Source organism: Brachypodium distachyon, chromosome 3 (genome assembly GCF_000005505.3).
Source record: "Brachypodium distachyon strain Bd21 chromosome 3, Brachypodium_distachyon_v3.0, whole genome shotgun sequence".
In the NCBI taxonomy this organism is placed as follows: Eukaryota; Viridiplantae; Streptophyta; class Magnoliopsida; order Poales; family Poaceae; genus Brachypodium; species Brachypodium distachyon.
This window is the reverse complement of record NC_016133.3, coordinates 52,509,391-52,521,015: the sequence shown is the minus strand read 5'-3', so window position 1 is coordinate 52,521,015 and position 11,625 is coordinate 52,509,391. Positions and strand designations below refer to the sequence as shown.

The 11,625-nt window shown below is 47.0% G+C and overlaps 2 protein-coding genes across 2 annotated transcripts; both read right to left on the bottom strand.

Annotated features, from left to right (window-relative positions):
- Positions 1-413: 413 nt before the first annotated feature.
- On the bottom strand, positions 414-4,393 carry LOC100824922 (GDSL esterase/lipase 7). Its single transcript, XM_003572771.4, has 6 exons — positions 4,319-4,393; positions 3,530-3,944; positions 3,295-3,452; positions 2,882-3,121; positions 969-1,224; positions 414-881 (listed from the first exon to the last, which is right to left on the bottom strand). The coding sequence occupies exons 1-6, from the start codon at positions 4,391-4,393 to the stop codon at positions 652-654; spliced, it is 1,374 nt and encodes a 457-aa protein (XP_003572819.2). The 3' UTR covers positions 414-651.
- A 2,606-nt stretch (positions 4,394-6,999) lies between these two features.
- Positions 7,000-8,366, bottom strand: LOC100846609 (transcription repressor OFP8). Its single transcript, XM_003570053.4, has one exon. It carries the CDS (start codon positions 8,043-8,045, stop codon positions 7,185-7,187), a length of 861 nt encoding a protein of 286 aa, XP_003570101.1. The 5' UTR covers positions 8,046-8,366; the 3' UTR covers positions 7,000-7,184.
- Between the last annotated feature and the right edge of the window lie 3,259 nt (positions 8,367-11,625).

The window sequence follows — 11,625 nt, the reverse complement described above, 5'->3', positions numbered from 1 at the left end:
ATATCACTGTGATACCAAAAAATCCCCAATTACTTGTGAGCTGGTACTTGCATCTCTTGGGTGACGACTGAACGTGGTGTAATGCCTCCTCGTGCAAGGACATAACCATCAAACCATGACATTCCCTGTCTTTGTTCTGTACTGTGGATCTGGCAATGAGGAGTTGCAGGACCCTTGGATGTATGCAGTTCATGCTTCCTCAGGTTGCTAGACATGCAGCGATTTCCTATGGCATCCAAGACCACGTCACTGAAGGACATTGTAACGAATCTTAAGACATACAGCATCCGTAGAAGCTTACTTTTCGTTGACTGTACAAATTTGTAGGCTATGCAACCACTGCTTTGTAGCAGAAACTACAAAGGCAGAACATAGCAGGTCAACAGCTCGGCGTTTCTTTTTGTCACCAAACAGGCTCATCACTCATTCAGTCTCACTTGACAGGCAATATGTGGCAGTTTGGCAATACAGATCCTTTACAGTTCACTTACAGGCAAACATACTTGCATTTAACCAGAGCTATCCAAATCTGATTACAGAACTCCGTGATTCTCGATATGTACATTTTCTATGCCGACCCCAAAAGTTCTTCGTAAAACTGAAAACAAAGAAGTTGAGCAAGCAACTGAGATGGAGATTTCAGGTTGGTTTCTACTGCTTCAGTTTCACCATCTCCTGCAAGTCGACTGGATAGCACATCTTGGTGTGCTCACCCGACCAGACATTTTCTGCCAGGATCCGATTCACAGCATCTGTTGGGTGGAACTCGTCCCACCAGACATGGCTTGATGCGTCGCTGCACGCCATCTGTGGAAGAACACATATGAATACGCCGCCATACTTCCCTAGCCCACAGCAAGCATCAGTGATGGTCACAAAGCCTGTGCATTGCAATTCCATCAAAATGTAAGGCTTTTACTAAGGATAGCAGGCAAACCAAATGTAGTACTTATGATGCATTTGCTCACCATAGCGGTCACGGTTCTCTAGTATGTCCACTGACCCCTCGAAAGTATCACAGTAACTGATCATAGAATCTGGGTACTGGCGGATGAACTCGCTGGACATGTATCGCAGCCCATAGTTGAACTCAATCACAACATTGTTGATGTAGTCGATGCATTCCCCATTTTGGCTGCCATAGTCCGAAAGGAAGTGAGGTGCACAGCCAACAGGAGGAAGGCCCATCAATACAACCTTTCTGACGTTGATGTTGTACAGATTCTGCATAAATTATCATGTCAGAAGGGAGCAGGATACACACAACTAGTTCGGTCACCGAAAGTTGCGAAATATGAAGAAAAAAATGCCAACTTGCAATTAAATTCGTTCTAAAAAATGCAATTAATTTTCTGAAGAATTGTAAAGAACAAACAAACTGAAGCAATCCATTCAATCTGCATGAGCATATTCATGAGATTGTGGAATGAAACACAAGAATATTCAATAATCAACAGTTGGACAGTACAACAAACTACTGGAATGTGCATCTTCAATTACCGTGCCTTGAATATTCTGCTTAAGATTAGCTAATGGAGATAAATTGGGCATAGAAAATCAAATGATACATCATACATGACGCCTGGACTGAGAAGCATATGCTGTATCAAAGTCAAGTCATGAGCACATTGAGCCAAATGTGCAAGATGGTCCACCAGTTGATATAAGTACCACAGACTTAGCTTGCACTCTCTTTTTTTTTGCCAGAAACTTAGCTTGCACTCTCAATAAACAAGGCAGCATAAATCGCTTATAAAATTAGTGCAGCTTACTCAAAAACATCAGTCAGTTGAAGACACTGCTAAATACTGACTACGTAACAAATAAACACCACTATACCTCCTTGCAGAGTCGGGATAATATACCTAGTCATTTTAAAAAAAATTATCAAAATGCTGCAACTAGCATCCATCTGGAATATTTTGCATTTGTGGTACCTATGCAACTGTCCTAGAAATTAAGATGAATATCTAGAAAATCAATATTACCTTCTTGAGAAACACCCCACAGTTGACACTAAGAACCAATTATATGTAAATCTTAAGGTAAAGGAACTAATATTCCTGAAATGAAAGCCGGCCAATGATAGCAAATTTCTACTTTTCTAATCTCTGTGCAGATAAGAGAGTATATTTTCTGAATTTTACAGAGAATCCTGACTATAGATTGTCAAACCCCAATGCCACTGCCTTTAGGAACGATACAGAGGACAGTGATACCAGAAAGGAGGTGGGCAATCCTACGAAGAATAAACTGGGCAAGAAGAAGATGCAGACTGAAATGATTACACGCTTCAGCCATCCATGGTAACGTTTACACAAGATACAACTAAGTAACAAGTAAACATCAGTATATCTCATTGTAGACTCCTGATAATAGATCCAATCATTGTTATTTCATTTGATAAAAATGGTGCAACTAAGATCATTTAAGATGAATATGTGTTCAACCAATATTAACTTCTTGAGAAACACCCCAAAATTTGACACTAAGAATGAATGATATGTATATCGAAGGTGAAGCCGTGAAGGAACCAACATTTCAGAACTGCAACCAAGCAAGGACACAACAATATTCATTCAGTTAATTACTTCCTAGTGTTCATTAGTTAATTTCCAGAGATAACAAATTGCTAGTCTCTCCACATAAAGAGGTACATTTTCTCCGAAGCACAATTCCTAATCCTAGCTACAGAGGTCACTAATCCAGCAAAGTAAAATTGAAATGTTACAGCCATAAGAGATAAATCCAGCAAAGTAAAATTGAAATGTTACAGCCATAAGAGATAATACACACACTAAGAAACAACACAGAGATGAGCAATGCTGCACATAATACAGTACTCCCATGGGAGTAATAAACTGAGGAACAAGATGCGCACCTTGATTGCCTGCCTCATTTCATTAACAAGGAGCTGATTGAACTCCCATGGGAGGTAATGCATCTGGACGCCGGACACATTGCGCAGGTAGTAGTGGATGAAGTCGTTGCTCCCGATCGACACAAAGAACACCGACCTCTTGAACAGGTCAGTTGTCGCTGCCTCCCCAAGAGCCAGTGCCAGCTGCTCATATGTGTCCTCAACCTGCTGCATTTGCTGGGTCAGCGACACATGCATCCCCTACAAGCGCAACCAAAATCGCACGAGCACCACCTGGTTAGCATCAATACTGATGTGAACAAACCAAAAATTGAAACTCGATTCCTCCACCCAAACAGATATCTCAGGCTCTCGGCCACACCAAGGCGTCATAAAATCGATATGGTGTTATTAGGAGAAGTGGGAGGACAGACCAGATCAGAGCCACTGCTGGAGAGAATGCCGCCTGCCGCGGACGCATAGTTGACGCCTTGGATCATTCCATCAATATTGCCGAGGCCAACACTGCTTACGCCCGTGCGCATGCTCTGCTCAAGGTACGGAGGCACGAAGGGAAGCCCCAGCTTCTCCGCTGTAGTACAGAAAAAGGGGTTAGCAATCGAGAAAAGGGGGGCGAAACCAAAAGGAAGCGCGACGCGAGCACCGTACCGAGGTAGTCGACGGGGATGCGGCCGTTGGAGAAGCGTCCGGTGGGGCGGTGGGTGTCGAAATCGCGTCCGTAGGGCTCACGATCGGCGCGGGCGAGCGTGCCGAGGTAGTTGTTGGTGCCGACGTCGGCCGTGGAGTCGCCGACCACGAAGAGCGCCGGGACGAGCGGGGTAGGGGCCGCCGATGGGGCGGAGGACCGGGAAGGCGACGCGGCGGCGGCGCAGCAAGGGAGAGCGGAGAAGAGGAGGAGGCACATGAGGAGAGCGAGGAGAGTCGCCATTTCCGGCGAAGGCGGTGCAAGTTCGCGCGTCCTTGGGGAGTTGGGGTGGAAAAGGTGGAGGAGATGGATCGCGGGCGTATGCAATGCAAGTCGACGATGGGCTCTGTCAGACTCGAGCCCAATCAAGTCGCTAGCCTGAAGCAGGCCGGTTTGGTGGGTTAAAAGGCCTGACAATTGTTTGAAGAAATTTGGCAACCCAACCCAACCCAACACTGAATTCTACCTACAACCCAAAACAAACCAAGATATAGTCCAGGCCTGTACGGGGATGTACAGGGGCCCATAAAATTTGGCCCTCCATTCTATTCGTAAGTGGTACTCAATCTTCAAGAATTCAGATCAACATTATTCCTTTTTTTCCAACCGGAATCCTTGAGTCAATCCATTAATCATGTAGAAAATAGTTGTCTAGTTAATTTGCAGAAAAGTAGAAAACCGAACAAAAACATTAATAAATGTCCTTAGCGCCATCATGGAATATGACCGCACCGAGGACAACACTGGCTGACCTGACTATCCACATTCACTCCACACATTGCACAAAGAAAGTTGCCGTCGGTGTTGCACACATATGACATCGTCATCACGCAAACACTCGGTAGATGCGCCAGCAAAGATCCATGTCTCAGCGGCAGGCCAGCCAATGCCAAACAGTTGGCCTCTCGTGCCAATGACCAAGCGACGCCTATTTTGATAGCGAGCTTCGAGAGGGGAATATGCAAGGCCCGCGCTGAAGAGGGACCTTACTGACCTGACCGTCCACCACCAAGCCATCGTCACTAGACATCACTCTACCGAGCTGGCGACTCCAATTAACTTCTCAGCAACAAAGCAACAACCAAGGAGAGCCAAGGGACACATGGGAAGATTGAGAATAACGTGAACAATGTGTTGATATTTTTAATATAAGTTCCATCAAAATATTTAAAAATTTGATAGTCAATAAAAGCTACATGGCCTACATTTTGGAATGAAGTGAGTAGCAAGTACTAAGATATTAGTTCTAAAAAACTATTGATTATTAGACGTTTGATTAAAAGATATGAATTTGTAGTGGTACAACTCGAATGAGTTTCTTTATGTAAAAACATTTTCAATGGAAGGAATAAGATCCATGTGCATTGCATTCCTACTCCTCTTTAAATTGGCTATGCGTGGAGTAGAATCGGGAGTTGCCGGCTACAGTCGGTAGATGCGCGACGAATTTGCAATGGCAACAGGCGAATGCGGTTATTTGAATCCTGTTGTTGCCTATGTTTTCTAGGGGTTTCAAAATCATGTTCTACTTCTGTCGTTGTGGCAAGAGTTATCCAGCCAGACTGGTCTGATTGGCTTAGACATTGCCCATTCAGAATTTTGGTAGTCAAGGCACCAATCATATGGGCTAAACCCTTAGTACTAGAGAAAAACTTGCGGGAGTAGGGAAACTCCAGCGGGGAAGCCCATTTGGGCCGAATCGGTCCATTCGGATCGAAACGGACAAAATGCGCACCCCAGCAGGGCGACCCATTTTCGCTGGCGTCCGGATTTTGGTCCGCCACGACCCATTTCCATCCAAATTTGGGTTGGAAATGTGTCGGGGTGGACAACACGTCTGCACTGCACTTGCCCTTCTTTTGCTCATTTTTCTTCCTGTGGCCCACATGTCTTTGACCAATAAAATGGACCAAATGAGAGGCCTCGTTGGGGGCACTAACAGACCTAAACGAACAAATTTCTTTGGTCTGTTCGGACCGCCACCCAAACAAACAAAAACGACCACAAAACGGACCGAAATGGGTCTCCCGCTGGAGTTGCCCTGAAGTGTCATAGTGCGAGCGGTAAAATTGGTTAGTCGTATTCTCTGGTGCACACCAAACCAAGGAGTCGTCAGTACTCAGTAACAACACTGTGGACGCGTATTGCTGCCGTCACCGCTGTTAATCCCTGCATGGTTGCATGCGTTGTGCCCTTTGGCGAGGGCAAGTATCATCCGTCATCCGTGTCATCAAGGTAAGAGCGTCGACTAATACAGTTGTTCACTCTGACACGAAGAGGCCGGGGGCTTCGTCCTTTTCGAAAAGAAAAACTCTGGCACGAAGAACAGAAGAAAAAACACAACACGTTCTCGTGAGGGCATCAGCTCAGCATGCCTCTGCATCTCGCCGACGTCCAAGTTGCAGTTCAACTTGTCCAGCTGTCTGGACTAGAGAATTGCAGGATCGATCACGCCAATACGATCAAACCATGCCATGCATGATGCATATCCTAATTTATGCAGACCAGATTCTCTGTCACTAAACTGAACCGGAAGACTGGATCACACGGTCATCCGTCCTCGTCTACTCCACTCAGGACTCGCGCGAAAGACTAGCTAGCATCCCAATGCGCTGGTCCCAGCCCCCAGCCTCCGGCGTGCTTACCCTGCAGAGTCAGATAATCAGATTAGCACATTAATGACCTGTGATGACGTACGGGAGATGCCGGGGATGGGAGTGAGGACAAGCGCTTGCGAGCCAGAGGACGACGACCTGGGCGCGAGCACAGCCGGGCTGCCGGGGGCCGCCGGGCTTGTCCGTTGTCTCTTCCCGTGGCCCCTAGGCAAGCTGGATAAATTTTGTTCCGTCCGCGTCCGTGCCCATCGTCTCCATGCGAAACAACAAATTAAAGAATCATGGAGTACGCCCGTCCCGTGGTCTGTCTCGGGAAGAAATTAGATGCGTCTTGATCTTATTACGCACCCGCCAGGGTCTGAAAAGATTCTGCTACATGCTTCTTTGTCGTGGTCTCCTCCCGTAGACTGTACTACGTACATTGGCTGATTTTGGCGGACTGGCTGTAACGCAGAAAATCGGTGATCCCGTCCATGTTCGGACAAATGAGATCGCGATAAAGTTGCCGTACTGATGATGCAGCCCATGTTGCCCCGGCCGCAATGCACGGGCGGGTGCGCATGCATGCGAAACGGCCGGGGCCGACACCTCCCAATTCCCGTCCAACCACAACTGGCTGTGTCCATGGTCCAGACTTCAAACGGAATCATACGACTACGTATACAGCTGTACCTGCTCCTCGGCAGCTCGGGCTTTGTTGTTGCACGCGGGAAACCGCGCTGGCTCGTCGACTTACACAACACAAGGAGATCGAAGCAAAACATGCCAAGCACGCAAGACAACGGCCCCACCGGCCGGTGTAGAATAATGGAGTACGCTGGTGGCAAATCCAACATCAATTCCCTTATTGATACAGCTAGCTCAAATCGGAAACCAAATGATACAGGGGCGGCGTAGTATGCGAATGTTGACTCCATCGAGGTAACAGTACTGTAATACACAGTGCAGTGGCTGTTGCCCGCCCTAGTTCGGGCCGGGTCAAACAGTAGTGCAGTGCGCGCGTTTACACGCGCCATGCCGACGGAGTGTGGCGGTGCCGCGGAGGCGTCCTTGGCATGGGCGGCTCGCGGCGGGCGTACTTGTGTGCCGGGGCGGCGGCGGCGGGGACAGAGACGGGGACAGGGTCGAAGGAGGCGGCGAAGACGGCGTCCCAGATCTCGGCGAAGGCGCGGAGGATGACGTCGTGGTGGTGCGGCGCGTTGAGGGCGAGGAAGCGGCGGAGCATCTCGCGCAGCTCCTCGCCGCCCACGATCCCGTTCTCCACGATCATCTGCACCATCGACTCCCGGAAGTCGCCCAGCGGGTCCTCCGACTGCTTCACCACCGCCAAGCTGCCATCGAGCCCCACTTCGACTTGGACCACGCTGTCACAGTAATCTTTACCGCCGCCCGTCCTCGCCGTCAAGTCGCCGCAGCTTCTCGTCGCCTTCCTGCACTGCTCCTGCGGCGGTGGTGTGGGGAGTTTCTCGTTTTCGCGGTGGTGGCAGCTCTTCCGCGCGCCCCACGACACGACGCTCTGCTCCAGCTCGCTGAGCTCCCGCAGCAGGCCGGAGAAGCTCTGCGCGGTAGTCTCCGTCTTGAAGTGGTCGTCGTTGCAGTCCAACTCCGCCACGGCGTCCTCCCACAGAGAGGACGACGACGCAGAGGTGGGCGTGTCCGTCGCCGTGGACGCCGACCTCGAGGCGCCACCGCCCCTGCGCGGCCGCGTCTGATCCGTCGTCGTCGATGTACCGGCGGCAGACGGCGACGGCGAGGCACACACCGACACACTCTTGGCGTCCTTGCAGCCGCACCCGAGCGCGAACCCAAGCGCGAAGCCCCCGCCGCCCTGGCGCTTCTTGACCGAGATACCCGGACGCAGCATGCTTTCTCTTATTGTTCACTAGCTAACTTAGGTTAGCTTGATTAGGGAGTGCGCGGCAGGGGTTTGAGGCTTGATTTGATCATCGGTGTAAGTATCGGGCTTCTGATTCCTCTGGTTGGCTCGTCGGGGCTTATAAATGAACGGAGCGAACACCACGCCGCTGAGCTGGGAGTCCCGTGCACGCGGGCGCGCATGACCCCCCAACCTGCCGCGCGCCCATCCAATAATTCCCGCATAATGCGAACAGGGGAAAATCCATGATGAGGAGGGAAAGGATCAGAGCCGTCGTTGGGTGTCAAATCCAACGGATCGTCTCAATTAACGAGCACACACGACGTAGCCACAAGATGATTCCCCGAGGGGAGAAAGCGACAATAATAGCGGTACCCGTGTAACTACGTGCCCGTAGGCATGTGCAAGACAATGTCCTACAGTTGTGCTTCTCGCGATAGTCAAGTGGTCCCGGGACGTCAGCGAAGCTCGGGGGCACGCACACTTGCGGTGTTGGATGCACAAGTCCGGGCTGCGATGGTGGGCCGACGTGTCGTTCCATGTATGCTTTGCTCTTGCCATGGACGACTTTAAAAGGATGATGCATGTTTCTTCTTCTGAAACTGGAAATTTTGGATTAACTGGTTCAATTGCTCTGCAATGCTACTACCACGTTACTACTACGTTACTCCCTCTTGTACTAAATTCTTAACTTAAATTTGTATAAATATGTATGTATCTATCTATTCTTAAAAAAACGTTTAGATACATGTAACATTTCGATCGGAGGGAGTACCCAAAGTTGTGAGTCATGTCCCCGCCACGAGCACATGCGCAGGGGGGGATTTATAGGAGAATTTGTGCATGTTACGATTCTTGGTTCAATTGCTCTGCAATGCTCCTACGTTAGTTACGTGCTGTCATTCTACTCCCCTGCACTATATTCTGGCCGAAGGAAGTACTCCGTATACTATATTAGCGTGCACTATATTCTTTTTCTTTTGGAGGAAGGCGTGCACTATATTCTGGCCGAACGAAGTATTTCCGTTAACTGCGAGCAATCTATCTTGAAAATTCGGTATGCATCAGTCAGTCAAGACGCAAGAGAGGAGTCGTTGGACATGTATATCCCACGAGTAAAGATGGAAACAATTGAATTCCAAGACTAATCGGGCGGCTGGCTAAACCCGATCGACCAAGCACTAAACGCTCTGGTTGAAAATGTGGCGAATAAGAGTAAAATGCACCGAGGTCCCTATTTTTTCACGAAAGTGTCAAGTAAGTTTCTAATCTTTGTAAATACACGTTTAGGATATATCGGCTTTCGTCCAGGGCAACCAAAAGCTTTGCACGGTCCGTGTGGTCGCGTACGTGTATAATTATGCCTATGCAGGCCAAGACAGCTACGCTCTGCCTCTGCCTGACGGTGTTGATCGTGAAAGCCTAACTCCATCTCCACGGTCACGCACGCGCGCCGCACACGCACACGTCAAAAAAAACAGAACAACTTGGAACTAGCTAAGTTGTTTCTTTCTTATGGCAGAACTAATTAAGTTGTTGGATCACTCCAAAAGCACCAAGGACAGTACGAAGAGATTCGATCGACGTGGCTTTGTTTGGTATAAGGGGTGTGATGTGGATTTTCATTTTCGCTCATGCAAAGCTTGTCGATCCCCTCGACCCTCGTCAGTGCAAAAAGAAAAGGAAAAACTTGTCCCTCCATCCGCATTTGAATAGAAGGACGAAGCTCTGATGCCACATTTGTTACTTCCATCGATTCAAAGCAAATGTCATTTTAGAGTTAGGCACAAAAATTTAGAGTACTAGTGAAATATCACTACTGTCCCATACTCCCATGTTATTTACGTGTCCATCTTTTTTCCCGTCAAGTCAGTAAATTACTTCGTTTTCCTCCCCAAATCAGGACTAAGCTTTGTAATTTTTGGCCCTATAAAAGATGTCATTCTAGATTGTGAAATTAGCTTACAGCACAGAATCACACGTGTAATATACAAGTACCCAATTAATGTCTCAGCTGTCATGTCGGTGTCTTTATATATATTGCATTGTGTCCCATAGTTGTCTCATGTCTTGTGTGTGTGACATGTCTTAATCTATGCAATTCAGGCATAACATGATTAACAAGTCAGACTAATAATAACGATGAATACAGTGAAAAAATGATAGAAAAATTCATCGTGACATGTCATATTAGATCTAGTTCCGAAGATCTTGTCAATAGAAATCTAACGGTGGAAATTGCTTGCCATGTAGGAGTAGACACTTTAAGAGTTATCATGGTTTGAAATTTTAATCTATGGTAAGAAAACATCTTAGGCTCCCATAGGGTGTCACCCGTTGCATCCATGTGCGACCCGATGTACACTCCTGCCTCCCGTGGTCTGCGGAGGGTGCTCTCCTCCTAGAGGGAGGGCATGCATACGGTAATTTTCCTACGATTTACTTACGACATGTACTATGGGTATTATGGGTCTGGGTTTGACCGCGACAAATGTAATAAAAAGAACGGATCATAAATTTGTAATAATAATTTTGTCGTACGCATATGAAAGATGTTAATATTTTTAAAAGTTTGGCTCTAATAATATAATATCATGTTTTTTATAGGACCAGAATTTTTTTTGATGATATAACAAAGGGCACAATAAAACAAGACGACTAAAGTTAGAAAAGTCAACTACCTATGGAATCTTTGAGGGGCTGTTTGGTTAGAGATTTGAGCAATGTGCCTGACAAAATGTGATGCCTGAAGGCTGCCTAGAAACTTGATAATTTTTGCGTGGCCAGACAAGCATGAATTTTTTTTTTTGGTTTGAACTATTTCAAAGGTTATGCGAAAATAGTACTCCATCCATCACATATTAAATGACGAAATATTACATGTATCTAACCATGATATATATATATATATATATACACACACATACATCTATATTTGGGTAAATTTGAGTCACTTAATATGTGACGGAGGGAGTAGTACAGTCTCAAGCACACTTACTTAAAACAGAGACTGCACTCAGACGTTCGTTGTTGTTTTTTGTGCGTGTGTGGCTTGAGCCAGGCCCAGGCACCTTTTCAGGATGCAATCTAAAACAACATACATGGAGCTTTCACGCTTTCTCCAGACCATACACATGGGCTTCGGGACAGCAACCAAATAGCCCATGCAACCGGGAGGATACATCGAACTAGAGACTTCTGATCTTTTATATCTAAGTAGAAGCAAACTACTATTAGATTTCTCTAAACATGCAAGTATGCCACATCATCATATAATTAATTTGTTCACATCTATTTAGGAAAAACTCATATTTTGCACATGCATGCATGTTACTTCCATCAAGCTATCCTCACTAAGTGAAAAATGTACATTCATTATATTTTTCAATTTTGAATACTTTTTGTGTTAACTAAAAATTTTCACAACAACGTGCGGGACATCATCTAGCTGGTGGATGGTGGCGGCCGAAGCTCTTTACTGTAAAACTGCTGGAATAAATAGTTCCACACGTAGTAGCTCTGTTTTGCACCGTTGATGATTTTAATCGGCCTGAAAAAATCAAAGTGC

Coding starts and splice junctions, on each gene's coding strand:
- LOC100824922 (XM_003572771.4), bottom strand. CDS start 4,393: ATGACGATGTCATATGTGTGCAACACCGACGGCAACTTTCTTTGTGCA. Junction 3,945..4,318: donor GAGTGAATGTGGATAGTCAG/GTCAGCCAGTGT, acceptor GGCCTGCTTCAG/GCTAGCGACTTGATTGGGCT. Junction 3,122..3,294: donor CCAGCAGTGGCTCTGATCTG/GTCTGTCCTCCC, acceptor TTGCGCTTGTAG/GGGATGCATGTGTCGCTGAC.
- LOC100846609 (XM_003570053.4), bottom strand. CDS start 8,045: ATGCTGCGTCCGGGTATCTCGGTCAAGAAGCGCCAGGGCGGCGGGGGC.